This window comes from Nerophis lumbriciformis, linkage group LG26 (assembly GCF_033978685.3).
Source record: "Nerophis lumbriciformis linkage group LG26, RoL_Nlum_v2.1, whole genome shotgun sequence".
NCBI classification, from domain to species: domain Eukaryota; kingdom Metazoa; phylum Chordata; class Actinopteri; order Syngnathiformes; family Syngnathidae; genus Nerophis; species Nerophis lumbriciformis.
The window spans coordinates 1,899,406-1,925,647 of NC_084573.2; the positions used below are offsets into that span (position 1 = coordinate 1,899,406).

Here is a 26,242-nt window from a genome sequence, read left to right on the forward strand (position 1 = left end):
TAACATGTAGCCTTGTCATATAGCATTATCATATAGCATGTCGCGTAATCATGTAGCATTAGCATGTAGCATTAGCATGTAGCATTAGCATGTAGCATTATCATGTAGCATTATCATGTCGCGTAATCATGTAGTGTTATCATGTAGCATTATCATGTCGCGTAATCATGTAGTGTTATCATGTAGCATTATCATGTAGCGTAATCAGGTAGTGTTATTATGTAGCGTTATCATGTAGCATTATCATGTAGCGTAATCATGTAGCATTAGCATATAGCGTTATCATGTAGCATTATCATGTAGCGTTATCATGTAGCATTAACATGTAGCGTTATCATATAGCATTATCATATAGCATTATCATGTAGCATTATCACGTAGGATAGGATAGGACTTTATTGTCATTGCCCAAGTACAACGAAATTATGTTTTCAGTACAAACCCGTTCAAGATTATGTAGCGTTATCATGTAGCATAATCATGTAGCGTTATCATGTACATTATAATGTAGCATCATCATGTAGCGCAATCATGTAGTGTTATCATGTAGCGTTATCATGTAGCATTATCATGTAGCGTAATCATGTAGCATTAGCATGTAGCATTAGCATGTAGCATTATCATGTAGCATTATCATGTAGCATAATCATGTAGCATTAGCATGTAGCATTAGCATGTAGCATTATCATGTAGCATTAGCATGTCGCGTAATCATGTAGTGTTATCATGTAGCGTTAGCATGTAGCATTATCATGTAGCGTAATCATGTAGCATTAGCATGTAGCGTTATCATGTAGCATTATCATGTAGCGTTATCATGTAGGATAGGATAGGACTTTATTGTCATTGCCCAAGTACAAACAGTTTTCAGCACAAACCCGTTCAAGATTATGTAGCGTTATCATGTAGCGTTATCATGTAGCGTTATCATGTAGCGTTATCATGTACATTATAATTTAGCATTATCATGTAGCGTTACCATGTATCAATTTATGGCACGGTTTTGCTTGCTAGGCTCCTCTATCAGCCTCTCTTCAGGTTTCCACCCCCAGTTCAATTGTCAGGCAGAGGGGCTGAACCAAGTACTGGAGCCCAAACTGCAGTGCCTGACCTCTAAAAAACCCCACATCAGGGTCCAAATAGCTCTTGTGGGTGGAGATGGCGCATAATACGCTCCCATCTTCATCTACCGATTTGTCCCCTATCGAGTTGGGTTCGGTCTTTGGTACGACGCTGCAAAAGAACCTGGGAGCAAGCTCGTAGTAATCTCAAACGGCAGTCTGGCTGCGACCGATCGTAAGAGAAGGCCGAGCATCCCGGTATACTGTTGGCCAGAAAGTCTAGTTGTCCACCCGGAATCTTCAATTACGGGTGGAGTCTAAAAAAAAACCTTGGGTAGGTCTGCTTTCCATATCCAAATGCATCAATCCTGTTTCCATCAGTCTTAGATTACCCAGGTCCATGCGAACACACCCTCCGTGCCACGTCAGTCAGACTAAACCTGCTAAAACCAACCCCTTGTTCACTCCCACCTTGCCCGGCTTACCCAGGTCCATACGAACACACCCTCCGTGCCACGTCAGTCAGACTCCATCCATCCATCCATCTTCTTCCGCTTATCCGAGGTCGGGTCGCGGGGGCAGCAGCTTAAGCAGGGAAGCCCAGACTTCCCTCTCCCCAGCCACTTCGTCCAGCTCCTCCCGGGGGATCCCGAGGCGTTCCCAGGCCAGCCGGGAGACATAGTCTTCCCAGCGTGTCCTGGGTCGTCCCCGTGGCCTCCTACCGGTTCGGACGTGCCCGAAACACCTTCCTAGGGAGGCGTTCGGGTGGCATCCTGACCAGATGCCCGAACCACCTCATCTGGCTCCTCTCCATGTGGAGGAGCAGCGGCTTTACTTTGAGCTCCCCCCGAATGACAGAGCTTCTCACCCTATCTCTAAGGGAGAGGAAACTCATTTCGGCCGCTTGTACCCGTGATCTTGTCCTTTCGGTCATGACCCAAAGCTCATGACCATAGGTGAGGATGGGAACGTAGATCGACCGGTAAATCGAGAGCTTTGCCTTCCGGCTCAGCTCCTTCTTCACCACAACGGATCGATACAGCGTCCGCATTACTGAAGACGCCGCACCGATCCGCCTGTCGATCTCACCATCCACTCTTCCCCCACTCATGAACAAGACTCCGAGGTACTTGAACTCCTCCACTTGGGGCAAGATCTCCTCCCCAACCCGGTCAGACTAAACCTGCTAAAACCAACCCCTTGTTCACTCCCACCTTGCCCAGCTTTTGGATGGTGGGTCCATTTGTGGATTGGCTGTCAGACGTAAGGCACCGCGGTAGTAGATACCAGTGCTTGGTTGACTGGGGAGGGTATGGGCCTGAACAGCACCAGGGTACCTCCGCGGTTTATTGTCGAGCCCCCACACTCATTAGAGATTTTTAGGTTGCTTATCCATGCCTTCGAGGGGAGGGTTCTGTCATTCCTGCCTCTTGCCCGCCCAGGTGTTCCCAATCGGTGTCCGTCAATGCCCACCCAAGAGCTTCCCGTCACAACTCATGGCCTGGCCTATTTATACTCCTCTGTCAGTCAGTTGGGTTGCGAGTTTGTTGCCATTCATGTCACGTCCTATTGTTCCACGGACCCTGTCTCACCATTGCCCTAACCCATTGCTTCACTCCTCTGTTACCTCTGCCTTTGTTGTATTGAACCTTGCCTGGAATAAACCACCTGTATCCACTCTACCTTTGAGTTGTCCTTCCTCGAGTGAGCCTCGACAGCTATCATGTAGCGTCATCTTGTATCATGTGTCACTCGTGCAGCTTCGACCACGGTGGAGGACTTCCAGATCCGCCCTCATTGCCTATTCGTGCACTCGTACCGCGCGCCAAATTTCTGCGACCACTGCGGCGAGATGCTGTGGGGGTTGGTGCGGCAGGGCCTCAAATGTGAAGGTGTGAACTCTTCTTCTTCGTCTTCGTCGTCTCCTGTAAGGACGCTCACTGACACGGCGCTCTCTGCAGGCTGCGGACTGAACTACCACAAGCGGTGTGCCTTCAAAATCCCAAACAACTGCAGCGGCGTGAGGAGGCGACGCCCGTCCAACGTCTCGCTGACAGCCGGGATGGTCACCATGCCCCGCCCCCTATCTGCCGAGCCCTCTCCCCCCCACTACAGCGATGACGCGTTGCTGGTGCGTACATTCAAGTGCTTTGAAGTATGTTAAAGTGTTAGCGTTAGCATTAGCATGACTTCTTCTCTGACTTTGCAGTCGCCCGTCAGTCCCAACATGGAGGTAAAATGATAACACATTTCCTTGACACTGTTGCGTCGCCGTGACACCACCACCTCTGCTCGCCACAGAAGGACTACTTCCCCGGCCGAGAGCGGCGCTCCAGCTCGCAGTCGTACATTGGCCGGCCCATCGAGTTGGACAAGCTGCTGCTGTCCAAAGTGAAAGTCCCTCACACCTTCCTCATCCACTCCTACACCCGACCCACCGTCTGCCAGCACTGCAAAAAGCTGCTCAAAGGCCTCTTCAGGCAGGGCCTGCAGTGCAAAGGTCAGCTGTCCGGCAGTTCATGTCCCACCTCATGTACATAGTTCCTCATCATGTCCCTCAACACATGCAGAGAAAGTAATCTTCTTCTTCTTCTGGTCAGATTGTAGGTTGAACTGCCACAAACGTTGTGCTGCCAAGGTGCCAAACAACTGTCTGGGCGAAAACGGAGGCAAGTTCTGGAGTTCTGGAGTTGACCTAACCTTGGTCTTGCAAAAAACAAAAAAGGGACAGACACAGACGCCCGATGTGCATACTTACCAAGCTTGAGACCCTCGAATTCGGGAGATTGGGGGGAGGAGGGGTTGAGATGGGCGGGGTTGGGGAGGGCGGGGTTAGGGGGGGCGGGGTTTGGTGGTGTATACTGTAGCCTGGAAGAGTTAGGGACGCAAGGGATTCTGGGTATTTGTTCTGTTGTGTTTATCTTGTGTTACGGTGCGGATGTTCTCCCGAAATGTGTTTGTCATTCTTGTTTGGTGGGGGTTCACAGTGTGGCGCATATTTGTAACAGTGTTAAAGTTGTTTATGCGGCCAAGTATGCCTTGCAGTCACTTTCGTACGTGTGTGCAGAAGCCGCATACAACACGTGACTGGGCCGGCACGTAGGGACGATGTTCGAAACCGGTTCTCCCGGTTGTTCGATAAGAAAAGAACCGTTCGATAAGAAAATAACCGATTCCATGGACTCGAATCCCTTTTTGAGAACCGGTTCCCGTTATCGAGGCCACTATAGTAAAGAAAAAGAGTTGGCTCTTTATTCGAATCCCGTCCCACAGGAAATGCCCTGTGGCACGTCCCAGGAAATGACGTAGCTCAGTCATTAGGCGGCAGATACAGAAGCAGCAACAACAATGGACCGGAAAAAAACGCCTCATTTTACAAAACAATACGATGAGGAAACGGCTATCTGCAATTATTGCCAGGCTTCGCTCTCATGTAAGGGGGGGAAGTACAACAAGCATGATGAAACATGTTCAGGCCGTACATAACCTGAAGGTTAGAGAAAAATGTCGTGGAGTCATTCCTGGTGGAGGCCACACTGATGGACCCCAGAAGGATGTTCCAATAGCAGTAGAAGTGCACTTTTTGGAGAGCTGTATTATTTTCAGTTTCGTGCCCAAGGGACTGATTTTATTTAACACTATATTATTATTTATACACCTATAGTGATCACAGAGACAGGTTGTTTTTGTGTTACTGTATATATTTGTTTTTCTGAAAAATCCCACTTAATATACTTTGGGTAACAACAGTCAATATTTATTTATTTTATTTTATTTTATTTTTTTAGGGGGGTAACAACAGTCAATATTTATTTATTTATTTTATTTTGTTTTTTTCTTATAAAATAAAAGTGAGCTTTTGTCATACTTGCCAACCTTGAGACCTCCGATTTCGGGAGGTGGGGGATGGGGGCGTGGTCGGGGTGGGGCGGGGCGTGGTTAAGAGGGGAGGAGTATATTGACAGCTAGAATTCACCAAGTCAAGTATTTCATATATATATATATACATATATATATATATGTATATATATATATATATATATATATATATATATATATATATATATATATATATATATATATATATATATATATATATATATATTAGAGATGCGCGGATAGGCAATTATTTCATCCGCAACCGCATCAGAAAGTCGTCAACCATCCGCCATCCACCCGACCTAACATTTAATCAGAACCGCATCCGCCCGCACCCGCCCGTTCTTATATATCTAATATAGACGATGCAAGGTATTAGTGAAGTTATAAAGCTTTTGCCTGTTAAAGAAAGGAGACTGATCCAATGCAGCACAGACATTCGCGTGCCACGCTGTCACGACCCAGACGTACACCAGTGCGCAATTATATGGGAGCCGCGCTGAGCGCACCTCCAAGCGCGTCTCGCTGCCGGCGACGGCCGGGTATGGTCCCGACGCTCCAGCGCCATCCATTTTCAGGGCTAGTTGATTCGGCAGGTGGGTTGTTACACACTCCTTAGCGGGTTCCGACTTCCATGGCCACCGTCCAGCTGCTGTCTATATCAACCAGGGTGAGCCCCACCCCTTTCGTGAGCGCACTGCGCGCGGAGTGACCCCTGTTACGCGCCCCCGGCAACGGGGGTGGCGGGCAGGTAAGCTGCGCGGGCGGAGCGCGCGGAGTGACCCCTGTTACGAGCCCCCGGCCACGGGGGTGGCGGGCAGGTAAGCTGCTTACCTGCTGCGCGTGACGCCGGCCGCGGCGAAGGCGGACGAGGCGGGGTGTTGGTGCGGTGGGCGCGGTGGTGACCCTGGACGTGCGTCGGGCCCTTCTCGCGGATCACCTCAGCTACGGCTCCCGGTGGGGCCCTCTCGGGGGAAGGGGCCTCGGTCCCGGCCCTCTCGGGGGAAGGGGCTCGGGGGAAGGGGCCTCGGTCCCGGACCCCGGCGAGGCGTCCCTTCTCCGCTCCGTAAAAGTGTCCATCTCTTTTCTTTTTTTTCTTCTTCTGTTGTGGCATATCAGAATCAGCTGCTCGTTTTTTCGTATGTGGGTAACAACATTTAACTATGTATATATATTTCCGAATTGGTTTAACTGCCACCCGCCTGAATCTATTTAAAATCTAATTTTTTTATTTATTTCAACCGCCCGACCCGACCCGCGGATAAAATCTTTTTTTTTTTTATTTCAACCGCCCGAACCGCGGATAATCCGCGGACTCCGCGGTTGTGTCCGCAAACCGCGCATCTCTAGTGCCATCACAATATTGTTGTCCGGGGGAAAAAATCGGGAGAAATTCGGGAGAATGATTGCCCCGGGAGATTTTCGGGAGGGGCACTGAAATCCGGGAGTCTCCCGGAAAAATCGGGAGGGTTGGCAAGTATGCCGATGTGGTTTCCACCTACAGAGCTGCTGAGCCCGGGGGCGGACTTCGACGCGGTCACCTTGGAGGGTTGCCTCGACGAGCACGACCAAGGCGGCGGACTTCTGGACGACATGGACGAAATGTTGATGTCTGAAGGGAGTCTCCTGGAGGCTGGGGCGGGTGAACTCAACGAACTGCAGGACCCTGATCTGGATGAGTCCAACCGGGCCATCAGGTACCCAGAAGTGCCCTGTAATGTAACGTGGGTGTGGTTGTTGACTACATGCAAAACATTTGAGTCCAGCCAAGTGTGTTAGTTCAGGCCTGAGGTCCACCACTGATCTTTCGGCTTCTGCTTTGCCTCGTCCCCCCTGCAGCCCGTCCACCAGTAACAACATCCCCCTGATGCGGGTGGTCCAGTCGGTCAAACACACCAAGAGGAAGAACAGCAGCGTGATGAAGGAGGGCTGGATGGTCCACTTCACCAGCAAAGACACCTTGGTACTCCACACCAGCATGTAGAATTGATTATAGCATATAGCCTGTAGCTGATAGCATGTAGCATTGAGCATAGCTGTTAGCATGTATCATGTTAGATGTGACTTGTAGCATGTCACATGTAACATAGCTTACATTATGTAGCATGTACTATAGCCTATATAATGTAGCATGTAACATAACTTACAGCATTTAGCATAGCTTATAGCATGTTGCACGTAGCATAGTTTTTAGCATGTAGCATAGCTTAAAGCATGTGTCATGCAGCATATAACATTTCTTTTAGCAAGTAGCATAGCTTATAGCATGTGGTTTGTAGTATAGCTTATAGCACGTAGCATAGCTTATTGCGTGTAGCATGTAGCATAGATTATAGCATGTAGCATAGCTTATAGCATATAGCCTGTAGTGTAGTTTATAGCATGTAGCTGATAGCATGTAGCATGTAGCTGATAGCATGTAGCATTGAGCATAGCTGTTAGCATGTATCATGTTAGATGTGACTTGTAGCATGTCACATGCAACATAGCTTACATTATGTAGCATGTAGCATAGCTTATAGCATGTAACATGTAGCATAGATTTTAGCATGTAGCATAGCGTAAAGCATGTGTCATGTAGCATATAACAGTTCTTATAGCAAGTAGCATAAATGTCGCTGATATCATGTAGCATTGAGCATAGCTGTTAGCATGTATCATGTTAGATGTGACTTGTAGCATGTCTTACATTATGTAGCATGTAGCATGTACTATAGCCTATATAATGTAGCATGTAGCATAACTTACAGCATTTAGCATAGCTTATAGCATGTTACACGTAGCATAGTTTTTAGCATGTAGCATAGCTTAAAGCATGTGTCATGCAGCATATAACATTTCTTTTAGCAAGTAGCATAGCTTATAGCATGTGGTTTGTAATATAGCTTATAGCACGTAGCATAGTTTATTGCATGTAGCATGTAGCATAGATTATAGCATGTAGCATAGCTTATAGCATATAGCCTGTAGCGTAATTTATAGCATGTAGCTGATAGCATGTAGCATTGAGTATAGCTGTTAGCATGTATCATGTTAGATGTGACTTGTAGCATGTCACATGTAACATAGCTTACATTATGTAGCATGTAGCATATAACATTTCTTATAGCAAGCAGCATAACATAGCATGTGGTATGTAACATAGATTATAGCACGTAGCAAAGCTTACAGTGTGTAACATGTAGCATATACTATAGCATGTAAAATAGATTATAGCATGTATCATGTAGCCTACAACATGTAGCATGTAACATAGCTTACAGCCTGTAGCACAGTTTATAGCACATAGCCTGTAGCGTAATTTATAGCATATAGCTGATAGCATGTAGCATTGAGCATAGCTGTTAGCATGTATCATGTTAGATGTGACTTGTAGCATGTCACATGTAACATAGCTTACATCATGCAGCATGTAGCATAGCTTATAGCATGTAACGTGTAGCATAGCTTTCAGCATGTAGCATAGCTGAAAGCATGTCATGTAGCATATAACAGTTCTTCTAGCAAGTAGCATAATTCATAGCATGTGGTATGTAACATACATTATAGCATGTAGCATGGCATGTAGCATGTGACATAGTTTATAGCATGTAACATAGCATGTGGCATGTAACATAGATTATAGCATGTAGCATGTGACACAGTTTATAGCATGTAACATAGCTTTTAGCATGTGGCATGTAACATAGCTTGTAGCATGTAGCATAGCTTGTAGCATGTATCTTAACAGTAGCATTTAATCCAAAAACTCTTGTTTGTTTTCAGAGGAAGAGACACTACTGGCGCCTGGACAGTAAATGCATCACGTTGTACCAGAACGACACCGGAAGTAAATATTACAAGGTAGCGTTTTTGCTTCAGCATCTTGCTTTAGCACCTTATTTTTGCATTTTGCTTTAGCATCTTGTTTTTGCATCTCACTTTAGCAATTTGCTTTTGCATCTTGCTTTTGCATCTTGCTTTTTCATCTTGCTTCAGCATCATGCTTTTTCATCTTGCTTTTGCATCTTGCTTTTGCATCTCACTTTAGCAACTTGCTTTAGCATCTTGCTTTAGCATATTGCTTCAGCATCATGCTTTAGCATCTTGCTTTTGCATCTCACTTTAGCAACTTGCTTTAGCATATTGCTTCAGCATCATGCTTTAGCATCTTGCATTAGCATCTTGCTTTTGCATCTTGCTTTAGCATCTTGCTTCAGCATCTTGCTTTTGCATCTTGCTTTAGCATCTTGCTTTTGCATCTTGCTTTTGCATCTCACTTTAGCAACTTGCTTTAGCATCTTGCTTTAGCATCATGCTTCAGCATCATGATTTAGCATCTTGCTTTTGCATCTCACTTTAGCAACTTGCTTTAGCATCTTGCTTTAGCATCTTGCTTTAGCATCTTGCTTTAGCATCTTGCTTTTGCATCTTGCTTTTGCATATTGCTTTAGCATCTTGCTTCAGCATCTTGCTTTTGCATCTTGCTTCAGCATCTTGCTTTTGCATCTTGCTTCAGCATCTTGCTTTTGCATCTTGCTTTAGCATCTTGCTTTTGCATCTTGCTTTAGCATCTTGCTTTAGCATCTTGCTTTTGCATCTTGCTTTAGCATCTTGCTTTTGCATCTTGCTTTAGCATCTTGCTTTTTCATCTTGCTTTTGCATCTTGCTTTAGCATCTTGCTTTTGCATCTCACTTTAGCAACTTGCTTTAGCATCTTGCTTTTTCATCTTGCTTTTTCATCTTGCTTTAGCATCTTGCTTTTGCATCTCACTTTAGCAACTTGCTTTAGCATCTTGCTTTAGCATATTGCTTTAGCATATTGCTTCAGCATCATGCTTTAGCATCGTGCTTTAGCATCTTGCTTTTGCATCTTGCTTTTGCATCTTGCTTTTGCATCTTGCTTCAACATCTTGCTTTTGTATCTTGCTTCAGCATCTTGCTTTAGCATCTTGCTTTAGCATCTTTCTTTAGCATCTTGCTTTTTCATCTTGCTTTAGCATCTTGCTTTTTCATCTTGCTTTTGCATCTTGCTTTAGCATCTTGCTTTTTCATCTTGCTTTAGCATCTTGCTTTTTCATCTTGCTTTTGCATCTTGCTTTAGCATCTTGCTTTTGCATCTCACTTTAGCAACTTGCTTTTGCATCTTGCTTTTGCATCTTGCTTTAGCAACTTGCTTTAGCATCTTGCTTTAGCATCTTGCTTTAGCATCTTGCTTTTGCATCTTGCTTCAGCATCTTGCTTTTGCATCTTGCTTCAGCATCTTGCTTTAGCATATTGCTTTAGCAACTTGCTTTAGCATCTTGCTTTAGCATCTTGCTTCAGCATCTTGTTTTAGCATCTTGCTTTTGCATCTTGCTTTAGCATCTTGCTTTTGCTTCTTGCTCTAGCATCTTGCTTTTTCATCTTGCTTTTGCATCTTGCTTTTGCATCTTGCTTTTGCATCTTGCTTCAGCATCTTGCTTTTGCATTTTGCTTCAGCATCTTGCTTCAGAATCTTGCTTTTGAATCTTGCTTTAGCAACTTGCTTTAGCATCTTGCTTTTTCATCTTGCTTTTGCATCTTGCTTTAGCATCTTGCTTTTGCATCTCACTTTAGCATCTTGCTTTAGCATCTTTCTTTAGCATCTTGCTTTTGCATCTTGCTTTAGCATCTTGCTTTTTCATCTTGCTTTTGCATCTTGCTTTAGCATCTTGCTTAAGAATCCTGCTTTTGCATCTTCCTTTAGCATCTTGCTTTAGCATCTTGCTTTAGCATCATGCTTTTTCATCTTGCTTTTGCATCTTGCTTTAGCATCATGCTTTAGCATCTTGCTTTTGCATCTTGCTTCAGCATCTTGCTTCTGCATCTTGCTTCAGCATCTTGCTTTAGCATCTTGCTTTTTCATCTTGCTTTAGCATCTTGTTTTAGCATCTTGCTTTTGCATCTTGCTTTAGCATCTTGCTTTTGCATCTTGCTTTTGCATCTTGCTTCATTATCTTGCTTTTGCATTTTGCTTCAGCATCTTGCTTCAGCATCTTGCTTCAGCATCTTGCTTTAGCATCTTGCTTTTGCATCTTGCTTTAGCATCTTGCTTTTGCATCTTGCTTCATCATCTTGCTTTTGTATCTTGCTTTAGCATCTTGCTTTAGCATCTTGCTTTAGCAACTTGCTTTAGCATATTGCTTTAGCATCTTGCTTTTACTTCTTGCTTTTGCATCTTGCTTTAGCATCTTGCTTTTGCATCTTGCTTCATCATCTTGCTTTTGCATCTTGCTTCAGCATCTTGCTTTTGCATCTTGCTTTAGCATCTTGCTTTAGCATCTTGCTTTAGCATCATGCTTTTTCATCTTGCTTTTGCATCTTGCTTTAGCATCATGCTTTAGCATCTTGCTTTTGCATCTTGCTTCAGCATCTTGCTTCTGCATCTTGCTTCAGCATCTTGCTTTAGCATCTTGCTTTTTCATCTTGCTTTAGCATCTTGTTTTAGCATCTTGCTTTTGCATCTTGCTTTAGCATCTTGCTTTTGCATCTTGCTTTTGCATCTTGCTTCATTATCTTGCTTTTGCATTTTGCTTCAGCATCTTGCTTCAGCATCTTGCTTCAGCATCTTGCTTTAGCATCTTGCTTTTGCATCTTGCTTTAGCATCTTGCTTTTGCATCTTGCTTCATCATCTTGCTTTTGTATCTTGCTTTAGCATCTTGCTTTAGCATCTTGCTTTAGCAACTTGCTTTAGCATATTGCTTTAGCATCTTGCTTTTACTTCTTGCTTTTGCATCTTGCTTTAGCATCTTGCTTTTGCATCTTGCTTCATCATCTTGCTTTTGCATCTTGCTTCAGCATCTTGCTTTTGCATCTTGCTTTAGCATCTTGCTTTTGCATCTTGCTTTAGCATCTTGCTTTAGCATCTTGCTTTTGCATCTTGCTTTAGCATCTTGCTTTTGCATCTTGCTTTAGCATCTTGCTTTTTCATCTTGCTTTTGCATCTTGCTTTAGCATCTTGCTTTTGCATCTCAATTTAGCAACTTGCTTTAGCATCTTGCTTTTTCATCTTGCTTTTGCATCTTGCTTTAGCATCTTGCTTTTGCATCTCACTTTAGCAACTTGCTTTAGCATCTTGCTTTAGCATATTGCTTTAGCATATTGCTTCAGCATCATGCTTTAGCATCGTGCTTTAGCATCTTGCTTTTGCATCTTGCTTTTGCATCTTGCTTCAACATCTTGCTTTTGTATCTTGCTTCAGCATCTTGCTTTAGCATCTTGCTTTAGCATCTTTCTTTAGCATCTTGCTTTTTCATCTTGCTTTAGCATCTTGCTTTTTCATCTTGCTTTTGCATCTTGCTTTAGCATCTTGCTTTTGCATCTCACTTTAGCAACTTGCTTTTGCATCTTGCTTTTGCATCTTGCTTTAGCAACTTGCTTTAGCATCTTGCTTTAGCATCTTGCTTTTGCATCTTGCTTCAGCATCTTGCTTTTGAATCTTGCTTCAGCATCTTGCTTTAGCATATTGCTTTAGCAACTTGCTTTAGCATCTTGCTTTAGCATCTTGCTTCAGCATCTTGCTTTAGCATCTTGCTTTTGCATCTTGCTTTAGCATCTTGCTTTTGCTTCTTGCTCAAGCATCTTGCTTTTTCATCTTGCTTTTGCATCTTGCTTAAGCATCTTGCTTTTGCATCTTGCTTTTGCATCTTGCTTCAGCACCTTGCTTCAGCATCTTGCTTTTGCATTTTGCTTCAGCATCTTGCTTTAGAATCTTGCTTTTGAATCTTGCTTTAGCATCTTGCTTTAGCATCTTGCTTTTTCATCTTGCTTTTGCATCTTGCTTTAGCATCTTGCTTTTGCATCTCACTTTAGCATCTTGCTTTAGCATCTTGCTTTTGCATCTCACTTTAGCATCTTGCTTTAGCATCTTGCTTTAGCATCTTGCTTTTGCATCTTGCTTTAGTATCTTGCTTTTTCATCTTGCTTTTGCATCTTGCTTTAGCATCTTGCTTTAGAATCCTGCTTTTGCATCTTGCTTTAGCATCTTGCTTTAGCATCTTGCTTTAGCATCTTGCTTTAGCATCTTGCTTTAGCATCTTGCTTTAGCATCATGCTTTTTCATCTTGCTTTTGCATCTTGCTTTAGCATCATGCTTTAGCATCTTGCTTTTGCATCTTGCTTCAGCATCTTGCTTCTGCATCTTGCTTCAGCATCTTGCTTTAGCATCTTGCTTTTTCATCTTGCTTTAGCATCTTGCTTTAGCATCTTGCTTTTGCATCTTGCTTTAGCATCTTGCTTTTGCATCTTGCTTTTGCATCTTGCTTCATTATCTTGCTTTTGCATTTTGCTTCAGCATCTTGCTTCAGCATCTTGCTTCAGCATCTTGCTTTAGCATCTTGCTTTTGCATCTTGCTTTAGCATCTTGCTTTTGCATCTTGCTTCATCATCTTGCTTTTGTATCTTGCTTTAGCATCTTGCTTTAGCATCTTGCTTTAGCATCTTGCTTTAGCAACTTGCTTTAGCATATTGCTTTAGCATCTTGCTTTTACTTCTTGCTTTAGCATCTTGCTTTCGCATCTTGCTTTTGCATCTTGCTTTTGCATCTTGCTTTTGCATCTTGCTTTAGCATCTTGCTTTAGCATCTTGCTTTTGCATCTTGCTTTAGCATCTTGCTTTTGCATCTTGCTTCATCATCTTGCCTTTGTATCTTGCTTTAGCATCTTGCTTTAGCATCTTGCTTTAGCAACTTGCTTTAGCATATTGCTTCAGCATCTTGCTTTAGCATCTTGCTTTTGCATTTCACTTTAGCAACTTGCTTTAGCATCTTGCTTTAGCATCTTGCTTTAGCTACTTGCTTTCAGCATCATGCTTTAGCATCTTGCTTTTGCATCTTGTTTTAGCATCTTGCTTTTGCTTCTTGCTTCAGCATCTTGCTTCTGCATCTTGCTTCAGCATCTTGCTTTAGCATCTTGCTTTTGCATCTTGCTTTAGCATCTTGTTTTTGCATCTTGCTTTAGCATCTTGCTTTTGCATCTTGCTTCATCATCTTGCTTTTGCATTTTGCTTCATTATCTTGCTTTAGAATCTTGCTTTAGCATCTTGCTTTAGCATCTTGCTTTCGCATCTTGCTTTTGCATCTTGCTTTTTCATCTTGCTTTTGCATCGTGCTTTAGCATCTTGCTTTTGCATCTCACTTTAGCAACTTGCTTTAGCATCTTGCTTTAGCATTTTGCTTTAGCATCTTGTTTCAGCATCTTGCTTTATCATTTTGCTTTAGCATCTTGATTTTGCATCTTGCTTCATCATCTTGCTATTGCATTTTGCTTTAGCATCTTGCTTTAGAATCTTGCTTTAGCATCTTGCTTTAGCATCTTGATTTTGCATCTTGCTTCATCATCTTGCTTTTGCATTTTGCTTCTTTATCTTGCTTTAGAATCTTGCTTTTGCATCTTGCTTTAGCATCTTGCTTTAGCATCTTGCTTTTACTTCTCGCTTTAGCATCTTGCTTTAGCATCTTGAATTTGCATCTTGCTTTAGCATCTTGCTTTTGCATCTCACTTTAGCAACTTGCTTTAGCATCTTGCATTTTCATCTTGCTTTTGCATCTTGCTTTAGCATCTTGCTTTTGCATCTCACTTTAGCAACTTGCTTTAGCATCTTGCTTTAGCATATTGCTTCAGCATCATGCTTTAGCATCTTGCTTCAGCATCATGCTTTAGCATCTTGCTTTAGCATCTTGTTTTTGCATCTCGCTTTAGCATCTTGCTTTTGCATCTCACTTTAGCATCTTGCTTTACCATCTTGCCTTAGCATCTTGCTTCTACATTTTGCTTTAGCATCTTGCTTTTTCATCTTGCTTTTGCATCTTGCTTTAGCATCTTGCTTTTGCATCTCACTTTAGCATCTTGCTTTACCATCTTGCCTTACCATCTTGCTTCAGCATCTTGCTTTACCATCTTGCCTTAGCATCTTGCTTTTGCATCTTGCTTTAGCATCTTGCTTCATCATCTTGCTTTTGCATCTTGCTTCAGCATCTTGCTTTAGCATCTTGCTTTAGCATCTTGCTTCATCATCTTGCTTTTGCATTTTGCTTCAGCATCTTGCTTTAGAATCTTGCTTTTGCATCTTGCTTTAGCATCTTGCTTTTGCATCTCACTTTAACAAGTTGCTTTAGCATCTTGCTTTAGCATCTTGCTTCTGCATCTTGCTTCAGCATCTTGCTTTAGCATCTTGCTTTTGCATCTTGCTTTAGCATCTTGCTTTAGCATCTTGCTTTTGCATCTTGCTTTTGCATCTTTCTTTAGCATCTTGCTTTTGCATCTTGCTTTTGCATCTTGCTTTAGCATCTTGCTTTTGCATCTCACTTTAGCAACTTACTTTAGCATCTTGCTTTTGCATCTTGCTTCAGCATCATGCTTTAGCATCTTGCTTCAGCATCATGCTTTAGCATCTTGCTTTAGCATCTTGCTTTTGCAACTTGCTTTAGCATCTTGATTTAGCATCTTGCTTTAGTATCTTGCTTTAGCATCTTGCTTTTGTATCTTGCTTTAGCATCTTGCTTCAGCATCTTGCTTTAGCATCTTGCTTTTGCATCTTGCTTTAGCATCTTGCGTCAAATAAAGTTTGTTCCTTGCAGGAGATCCCGTTGGCAGAGATCTTGTCCCTGGAACCCGCCCAGACGCTAACGCTGCTACCTGACGGCGCCAACCCGCATTGCTTCGAGATGGCCACCACCTCGCTGGTGTACTACGTGGGAGAAAACATGCAGAGGGACGACTCCGCCATGCGGGACACCAACGTGCTGGTGACCCCAGAACCTAAAATATGTTGTCGCTACCTCCGCATTTGTCAACCGCTTTAGCATTGCTAGCATGCTAATGTAAGATAGCATGCTATCTTTTTTTTTTTTTGCTCATTTTGCAGGCATACACCTGAACCATAAATTTGGTTACTTTGTTCATGCTAATGTTAGCATGTTAGCAGGCTGACGTCAGCAGCGTTTTAGCTAGTTACCATGCTAATGTTAGCATGTTAGCAGGCGGACGTCAGCATGCTAGCCTTTTTAGCTTACTTTTGTCGTGGACACCTGATTGTCCTATATTTTCGTACTTGACGCTATCTGGCTAGCATTTTTTCGATCCATCAAGCAATGAGTTTAGCATGCTAATGTTAGCTTTTTAGCAGCAGCGTTTTAGCTGGTTACCATGCTAATGTTAGCATGTTAGCAGGCTAGCCTTTTTAGCTTACTTTTGTCGTGGACACCTGATTGTCCTATATTTTCGTACTTGACGCTATCTGGCTAGCATTTTTTCGATCCATCAAGCAATGAGTTTAGCATGCTAATGTTAGCTTTTTAGCAGCAGCGTTTTAGCTGGTTACCATGCTAATGTTAGCATGTTAGCAGGCTAGCCTTTTTAGCGTATTTTTGTCGTGGACACCTGATTGTCCTATATTTTCGTACTTGACGCTATCTGGCTAGCATTTTTTCGATCCATCAAGCAATGAGTTTAGCATGCTAATGTTAGCTTTTTAGCAGCAGCGTTTTAACTGGTTACCATGCTAATGTTAGCGTGTTAGCAGGCGGACGTCAGCATGCTAGCCCTTTTTAGCTTGTTTTTCATGTGGATGCCCGATAGTCCTATATTTTCTTACTTGACGCTATCTGGCTAATTGTTAGCATTTGTTTATCTGTCAAGTAATGAGTTAGCATGCTGACTTTTTTTTAGCCCATTTTTCTTATGATAATGTAATAGTACAATATTTTCTAACTAGAAGCTACCTGACTTGTGTGCTAAATAGTTGTTAGCATTGTGTTTATTTTGCACGCCAGTGTTAGCAAGCTCATGTCAGCATGCTAACTTTTTTAGTTCCTTATTTCTACGTACACATCGTAGTCCTAACTTGACACTGTCTGGCTGGCGTGTTAACTGTTAGCATGTTTTTGATCCATCAAGCAACGAGTTTAGCATGCTAATGTTAGCATGTTAGCAGGCTAGCCTTTTTAGCTTGTTTTTGTCGTGGACACCTGATTGTCCTATATTTTTGTACTTGACGCTATCTGGCTAGCGCGCTAACTGTTAGCATTTTTTCGATCCATCAAGCAATGAGTTTAGCATGCTAATGTTAGCGTGTTAGCAGGCGGACGTCAGCATACTAGCCCTTTTTAGCTTATTTTTCATGTGGATGCCCGATAGTCCTATATTTTCTTACTTGACGCTATCTGGCTAACTGTTAGCATTTTATTTGGAGTTTCGCATGCTAATGTTAGCATGTTAGCAGGCTAGCCTTTTTAGCTTATTTTTCTCGTGGACACCCGGCAGTCCTATATTCTCTTACTTGACGCTATCCGGCTAGCGTGCTAACTGTTAGCATTTTATTTGGAGTTTAGCATGCTAATGTTAGCATGTTAGCAGGCTGACGTCAGCAGCGTTTTAACCGGTTACCATGCTAATGTTAGCATGTTAGCAGGCTAGCCTTTTTAGCTTATTTTTCTCGTGGACACCCGGCAGTCCTATATTCTCATACTTGACGCTATCCGGCTAGCGTGCTAACTGTTAGCATTTCATTCGGAGTTTAGCATGCTAATGTTAGCATGTTAGCAGGCTAGCCTTTTTAGCTTATTTTTCTCGTGGACACCCGGCAGTCCTATATTCTCTTACTTGACGCTATCCGGCTAGCGTGCTAACTGTTAGCATTTTATTCGGAGTTTAGCATGCTAATGTTAGCATGTTAGCAGGCTAGCCTTTTTAGCTTATTTTTCTCGTGGACACCCGGCAGTCCTATATTCTCTTACTTGACGCTATCCGGCTAGCGTGCTAGCTGTTAGCATTTTATTCGGAGTTTAGCATGCTAATGTTAGCATGTTAGCAGGCTAGCCTTTTTAGCTTATTTTTCTCGTGGACACCCGGCAGTCCTATATTCTCCTACTTGACGCTATCCGGCTAGCGTGCTAACTGTTAGCATGTTATTTGGAGTTTAGCATGCTAATGTTAGCATGTTGTGGGCGTGGCAGGTGAGCGGCGCAGGTCAGGACGTGTCTCGGATGTGGGAGATGGCCATCCAGCATGCGCTCATGCCCGCCGTCTCCACCGGGGTGTCCCAGGGTTGCCGTGGTGACGGACACAGTGAGTACACATGCGGCGTGGCCAAGAGGAAGTGAGCGGGGCAGGCAGGTGCGCACAGCAGCACTCCCACACGGAGCTATTTCCACGCTTGTTGACGTCAAAGTGATGATGACTCACGTCTGCAAACAAACCTTGATCCATTCCACACCTTCTTTCATCTTTGCTTTGTCCTTTTGCTTAGTCATCCTTTATTTCTTCCTTTAGCTCCTTCATGTTCCTCTAAATTGTCTCCATTCAAATTATTGTCAGGATTCATTTTTTCTTCTTCCATGACACCTTCTTCTTCCTCTTTTATTACTCATCTCCTATTTGATTAGTTGTCTCCTTCTTTATTTCCTTATTTGATTAGTTGTCTCCTTCTTTATTTCCTGTATTTGATTAGTTGTCTCCTTCTTTATTTCCTGTATTTGATTAGTTGTCTCCTTCTTTATTTCCTGTATTTGATTAGTTGTCTCCTTCTTTATTTACAGTATTTGATTTCTCGTCTCCTTCTTTATTTCCTTATTTGATTAGTTGTCTCCTTCTTTATTTCCTGTATTTGATTAGTTGTCTCCTTCTTTATTTCCTGTATTTGATTAGTTGTCTCCTTCTTTATTTCCTGTATTTGATTAGTTGTCTCCTTCTTTATTTCCTGTATTTGATTAGTTGTCTCCTTCTTTATTTACAGTATTTGATTACTCGTCTCCTTCTTTATTTCCTTATTTGATTAGTTGTCTCCTTCTTTATTTCCTGTATTTGATTAGTTGTCTCCTTCTTTATTTCCTGTATTTGATTAGTTGTCTCCTTCTTTATTTCCTGTATTTGATTAGTTGTCTCCTTCTTTATTTACAGTATTTGATTTCTCGTCTCCTTCTTTATTTCCTTATTTGATTAGTTGTCTCCTTCTTTATTTCCTGTATTTGATTAGTTGTCTCCTTCTTTATTTCCTGTATTTGATTAGTTGTCTCCTTCTTTATTTACAGTATTTGATTACTCGTCTCCTTCTTTATTTCCTTATTTGATTAGTTGTCTCCTTCTTTGTTTTCTTATTTGATTAGTTGTCTTCTTCTTTATTTCCTTATGTGATTAGTTGTCTCCTTCTTTATTTCCTTATTTGATTAGTTGTCTCCTTCTTTATTTCATATATTTATTTGGTTGTCTCCTTCTTTATTTCCTTGTTTTATTAGTTGTCTCCTTCTTTATTTCATATATTTAATTAGTTGTCTCCTTCTTTGTTTCCTTGTTTTATTAGTTGACTCCTTCTTTATTTCCTTGTTTTATTAGTTGTCTCCTTCTTTATTTCATATATTTCATTAGTTGTCTCCTTCTTTTTTTCCTTGTTTTATTAGTTGTCTCCTTCTTTATTTCATATATTTCATTAGTTGACTCCTTCTTTATTTCCTTGTTTTATTAGTTGTCTCCTTCTTTATTTCATATATTTCATTATTTGTCTCCTTCTTTGTTTCCTTGTTTTATTAGTTGTCTCCTTCTTTATTTCATATATTTCATTAGTTGACTCCTTCTTTATTTCCTTGTTTTATTAGTTGTCTCCTTCTTTATTTCATATATTTCATTATTTGTCTCCTTCTTTGTTTCCTTGTTTTATTAGTTGTCTCCTTTTTTATTTCCTAAATGTGATTAGTTGTCTCCTTCTTTGTTTCCTTGTTTTATTAGTTGTCTCCATAACGTAACATAACATAACATAACATAACAAAACATAGCATAACATAACATAGAATTAACATAACATAACATAACATAACATAACATAACATAACATAACATAACATAGCATAACAACATATAATTAACATAACATAACAACATAGAATTAACATAGCAAAACATAACATAACAACATAGAATGAATATAACATAGCATAACATAACAACATCTAATTAATATAACATAACATAACATAACACAACATAGAATTAATATAACGTAACATAACATAATATAACATAACATAGAATTAATATAACATAACTTAACATAACATAACATAACATAACATAACATAACATAACATAACATAACATAGCAAAACATAGAATTAATATAACATAACTTAACATAACATAACATAACATAACATAACATAGAATTAATATAACATAACTTAACATAACATAACATAACATAACATAACATAACGTAGCATAACATAACATAACATAGAATTAATATAACATAACTTAACATAACATAACATAACATAACATAACATAACGTAGCATAACAACATATAATTAATATAACATAACATAACGTAGAATTAATATAACATAACTTAACATAACATAACATAACATAGCATAACATAACATAACATAGCATAACATAACAAAACAACATAGAATTAATATAACATAACATATAACATAACACAACATAACATAACATAACATAACATAACATAACATAACATAGCATAACATAATATATCTTAGCATAACATAACATAGCATAGCATAACATAGCATAATATAGCATAGCAAAACATAGCATAGCATAGCATAACATAACATAACATAGCATAACATAATATATCATAGCATAACATAACGTAACATAACATAGCATAGCATAACATAGCATAACATAGCATAGCATAACATAACATAACATAACATAACATAACGTAGCATAACATAACATAACATAACATAACATAACATAAATAACATAGCATAACGTAATATATCTTAGCATAACATAACGTAACATAACATAACATAGCATAGCATAACATAGCATAACATAGCATAGCATAACATAACATAATATAACATAACATAACATAACATAGCATAACGTAATATATCTTAGCATAACATAGCATAACATAACATAACATAACATAACATAACGTAATATATCTTAGCATAACATAACATAACATAACATAAAATAACATAACATAACATAACATAAATAACATAGCATAACGTAATATATCTTAGCATAACATAACGTAACATAACATAACATAACATAACATAACATAACATAAATAACATAGCATAACGTAATATATCTTAGCATAACATAACGTAACATAACATAACATAGCATAGCATAACATAGCATAACATAGCATAGCATAACATAACATAACATAACATAACATAGCATAACGTAATATATCTTAGCATAACATAGCATAACATAACATAACATAACATAACATAACATAACATAACATAACATAACATAACATAGCATAACGTAATATATCTTAGCATAACATAGCATAACATAACATAACATAACATAACATAACATAACATAACATAACATAACGTAACATAGCATAACATAACATAACATAACATAACATAAAATAACATAACATAACATAACGTAATATATCTTATCATAACATAACATAACATAACATAACATAACATAACATAACGTAACATAACATAACATAACATAACGTAATATATCTTATCATAACGTAACGTAACGTAACGTAACGTAACGTAACGTAACGTAACGTAACGTAACGTAACGTAACGTAACATAACATAACATAACATAACATAACATAGCATAATTTAGCATAAGGTAGCATAGTGCAGTCATATCCATGGTGTAGTATGTCAGGTGTGCTATGATCTGCTGTGATGTCAAGTCCTTTGTCTCCTCAGAGGACATCTCCCTCAGCTTCTCTGTGTCCAACAGACACATCCAGGAGAACGTGGTGAGTGCACACACACACACACACACACACACACACACACACACACACACACACACACACACACACACACACACACACACACACACACACACACACACACACACACACACCTGCGAGGCCAAGTGAGGAGGTTGTCTCCAAGGTGAGCACCTGGTCTATTATTGGGATTACTCACTCAGCCTGAGCGTTGCCATGGAGACGCCTGATAATTATGCGGAGCAGGCTATAATAATAATACTAATAATAATACTAATATTGTACGTCCGTCCTCCTAGGCTGTCACACACACACACACACACACACATGAAATATAATGTAGTTTGTCAGTGTGAACATGAAATATAATGTAGTTTGTCAGTGTGAACATGAAATATAATGTAGTTTGTCAGTGTGAACATGAAACATAATGTAGTTTGTCAGTGTGAACATGAAATATAATGTAGTTTGTCAGTGTGAACATGAAATATAATGTAGTTTGTCAGTGTGAACATGAAATATAATGTAGTTTGTCAGTGTGAACATGAAATATAATGTAGTTTGTCAGTGTGAACATGAAATATAATGTAGTTTGTCAGTGTGAACATGAAACATAATGTAGTTTGTCAGTGTGAACATGAAATATAATGTAGTTTGTCAGTGTGAACATGAAACATAATGTAGTTTGTCAGTGTGAACATGAAATATAATGTAGTTTGTCAGTGTGAACATGAAATATAATGTAGTTTGTCAGTGTGAACATGAAATATAATGTAGTTTGTCAGTGTGAACATGAAATATAATGTAGTTTGTCAGTGTGAACATGAAATATGTTGTAGTTTGTCAGTGTGAACATGAAATATCTTGTCTTTGCAGTCTATTCAATTGAATATAAGTTGAAAAGGATTTTCTTTTTATTGACCATTTACACAACCTGACAACTTTTGTACTTTGTACATTATAGTATGTTATATTACATTATGTAATATTGTGTTATATTATACTATAATATATATTTTATTACATTATATCACGTGACATTACATTGTGTTATATTATATTGTATATTAGATTAGATTAGATTCTGTTACATGACATTATATTTGTTATATTGCCTTTTATTAAGTTATAATGTATTTTATTATATTGTATTATATTATATTATATTATGTTACTTTACATTATATTACATTATGTTATATTATATTATGTTATATGATATTGCGTTACTTTACATTATATTAATGCACCCACCGCGACCCCAAAATGGACAAGCGGTAGAAAATGGATGGATGGATGGATGGATATTATATTATATTTAATCGTATTATATCATATAATACATTAAAATGTATTATATTTTATTTTAAATTAATACATCATACCATATTAAATTATATTATTATATTATATAATATTGTGTTACTTTACATTATATTATATTATATTATATTTAATCGTATTATATTATATAATGCATTATAATATATTATATTTTATTTTAAATTAATATATCATACCATATTAAATTATATTCTTATAGTATATAATATTATATTACATTATATTATATTATATTTAATCGTATTATATTATATTATATTTACTCAGATTATATTATATAATACATTATAATATATTTTATTTTATTTTAAATAAATATATTACACCATATTAAATGATATTAGTATATTTTATAATATTATATTATATTACAATATATTATATTTTATTTTAAATTAATATATTATACCATATTAAATGATATTATTATAGTTTATAATATTACATTATAATATATTATATTTTATTCTAAATAAATATATTATACCATATTAAATGATATTATTATATTTTATAATATTATATTATATTACAATATATTATATTTTATTTTAAATTAATATATTATACCATATTAAATTATATTATTATAGTTTATAATATTATATTACAATATATTATATTTAATAGTATTATATTATATTATATTTAATTGTATTATATTATATAATACATTATAATATATTATATTTGATTTTAAATTAATATATTATACCATATTAAATTATATGATTATATTTTATAATATTATATTATATTTAATAGTATTATATTATATTAAATTATATTAAATTATATTATATTATATTATAATTTCATATATTATATTTAATAGTATATTATTTTATATTATATTATCTTTAATAGTATCATATTATATTATATTAAATTATATTTAATTGTATTATATTTTATTATAATTTCATATATTATATTTAATAGTATATTATTTTATATTATATTATATTTAATAGTATTAAATTATATTATAATATAGTATATTATATTATATTTAGTAGTGTTATATTACATTATGTTACATTATATTATAATATTTTTAATTATATTATATTATATTACAATGTATTAAATTATGTTTAATAATATTATATTATATTACATTATATTATATTATATTTAATTGTATTATATTATTTTATAATTTAATATACTATACTTAATAATATATTATTTTATATTATATTATATTTAGTAGTATTATATTATATTATAATTTAATATATTATATTTAATAGTATATTATTTTATGTTATATTATATTTAATAGTATTATCTTATTGTCATGTCTGGGATCATGTTTTGTTTAAGTTATGTTCTGTTTGGTTTTTGGACTTTTAGTTCCTGCTTTTTCACTCCCATGTCTTGTTTCCATGGTTACCCATTATTTTCACCTGTTCCACGTTTGGACTCACACACCTGTCACCAACCTTGTCACTGTTATTTAAAGCCTGTCTTTTTCTGTTGGTCGGCCTGGCGACATGAACTCTGTTTGACTTCTGCTACCCATGAGTGAGTTCTGTCTATATATTCTTGTCACAGTAAGTGTTTATTTGTTTCATGTTCATAGTTTTTTGCCCAAGTGCTAGTTTTTGTTTCATTAGTCAAGTTTGTTCTCCGCCTTTGTGCGCGCCTTTAGTTGTGTACCTTTTGTTAGTGTTAAAAATAGATAATGTCTTTACCTCCAAGCCATGTCCGATCCAACTTTACTTGCATGTCGGGAAAACAAACATCCCATAGTCCTCGTCGTTATGACACTTATATTATATTACATTATATTATAATATGTTTAATAATATTATCCTCTTATCCGAGGTCGGGTCGCGGGGGCAGCAGCCTAAGCAGGGATTATATTACAATTTATTATATTATGTTTAATAATATTATATTATATTGTGTGTTTCTTTCAGGACATCAATTCGGTCTATCAGATCTTCCCAGACGAGGTCCTAGGATCAGGACAGTTTGGGATTGTCTACGGAGGTAAAACTAATCATTTATCATCTTATTGATCACTCTTTCACTATGTTGTATTGCGTGTGTGTGTGTGTGTGTGTGTGTGTGTGTGTGTGTGTGTGTGTGTGTGTGTGTGTGTGTGTGTGTGTGTGTGTGCAGGCAAGCACAGGAAGTCCAGCCGTGACGTGGCCATAAAGATCATAGACAAACTTCGCTTTCCCACCAAACAAGAGAGTCAGCTGCGTAACGAGGTGGCCATCTTGCAGGTACACCCTCCTGCTCACCTGTGTGGGCGGAGCCTTTGGCCAAATAACTAATCTTGCAGGTCCTACATAGTGTCCTACATAGTGCCCTATACAGTGTCCTACATAGTGCCCTACATAGTGCCCTACACAGTGTCCTACACAGCGCCCAACATAGTGCCCTACATAGTGCCCTACATAATGTCCTACCCTAGTGTCCTACCCTAGTGTCCTACATAGTGTCCTACATAGTGCCCTACATAGTGTCCTACACAATGCCCTACATAGTGCCCTACATAGTGCCCTACATAGTGTCCTACACAGTGTCCTACACAGTGTCCTACCCTAGTGTCCTACCCTAGTGTCCTACCATAGTGTCCTACATAGTGCTCTACATAGTGCTCTACATAGTGTCCTACACAGTGTCCTACACAGTGTCCTACACAGTGTCCTAACCAAGTGTCCTAACCTAGTGTCCTACCCTAGTGTCCTACACAAGTGTCCTACACAGTGTCCTACACAGTGCCCTACATAGTGTCCTACCCTAGTGCCCTACATAGTGCCCTACATAGTGTCTACCCTAGTGTCCTACATAGTGCCCTACACAGTGTCCTACATAGTGTCCTACACAGTGCCCTACACAGTGCCCTACATAGTGTCCTACACAGTGTCTTACCCTAGTGTCCTACATAGTGTCCTACATAGTGTCCTACACAGTGTCCTACCCTAGTGTCCTACCCTAGTGTCCTACATAGTGCCATACATAGTGCCCTACATAGTGTCTACCCTAGTGTCCTACACAGTGCCCTACACAGTGTCCTACCCTAGTGTCCTACCCTAGTGTCCTACATAGTGCCCTACATAGTGCCCTACATAGTGTCCTACATAGTGTCCTACCCTAGTGTCCTACCCTAGTGTCCTACATAGTGCCCTACATAGTGTCCTACAGAGTGTCATACGTAAGATTCCTACATAGTGTCCTAGAGAGTGTCATGCAAAAGAGTCCTAC

At 38.7% G+C, this 26,242-nt stretch overlaps 1 protein-coding gene across 2 annotated transcripts in view; it reads left to right on the top strand.

Moving 5' to 3' along the window:
- prkd1 (protein kinase D1) overlaps positions 1–26,242 on the top strand; it is a 67,594-nt gene that overhangs the window by 31,091 nt on the left and 10,261 nt on the right. For both annotated transcript variants that reach the window (XR_012051172.1, XM_061987679.2), the window contains exons 3-15: positions 2,822–2,953; positions 3,023–3,192; positions 3,271–3,294; positions 3,363–3,561; positions 3,662–3,730; positions 6,445–6,637; positions 6,780–6,903; positions 8,706–8,783; positions 15,518–15,685; positions 17,894–18,005; positions 21,645–21,697; positions 24,946–25,018; positions 25,151–25,257. Coding sequence is in view for 1 of the 2 variants with exons in the window: in XM_061987679.2 (XP_061843663.2) it covers positions 2,822–2,953; positions 3,023–3,192; positions 3,271–3,294; positions 3,363–3,561; positions 3,662–3,730; positions 6,445–6,637; positions 6,780–6,903; positions 8,706–8,783; positions 15,518–15,685; positions 17,894–18,005; positions 21,645–21,697; positions 24,946–25,018; positions 25,151–25,257 (1,502 nt within the window). In the remaining variant the exon portion in view is untranslated. The remainder of the gene's footprint in view (positions 1–2,821; positions 2,954–3,022; positions 3,193–3,270; positions 3,295–3,362; positions 3,562–3,661; positions 3,731–6,444; positions 6,638–6,779; positions 6,904–8,705; positions 8,784–15,517; positions 15,686–17,893; positions 18,006–21,644; positions 21,698–24,945; positions 25,019–25,150; positions 25,258–26,242) is intronic.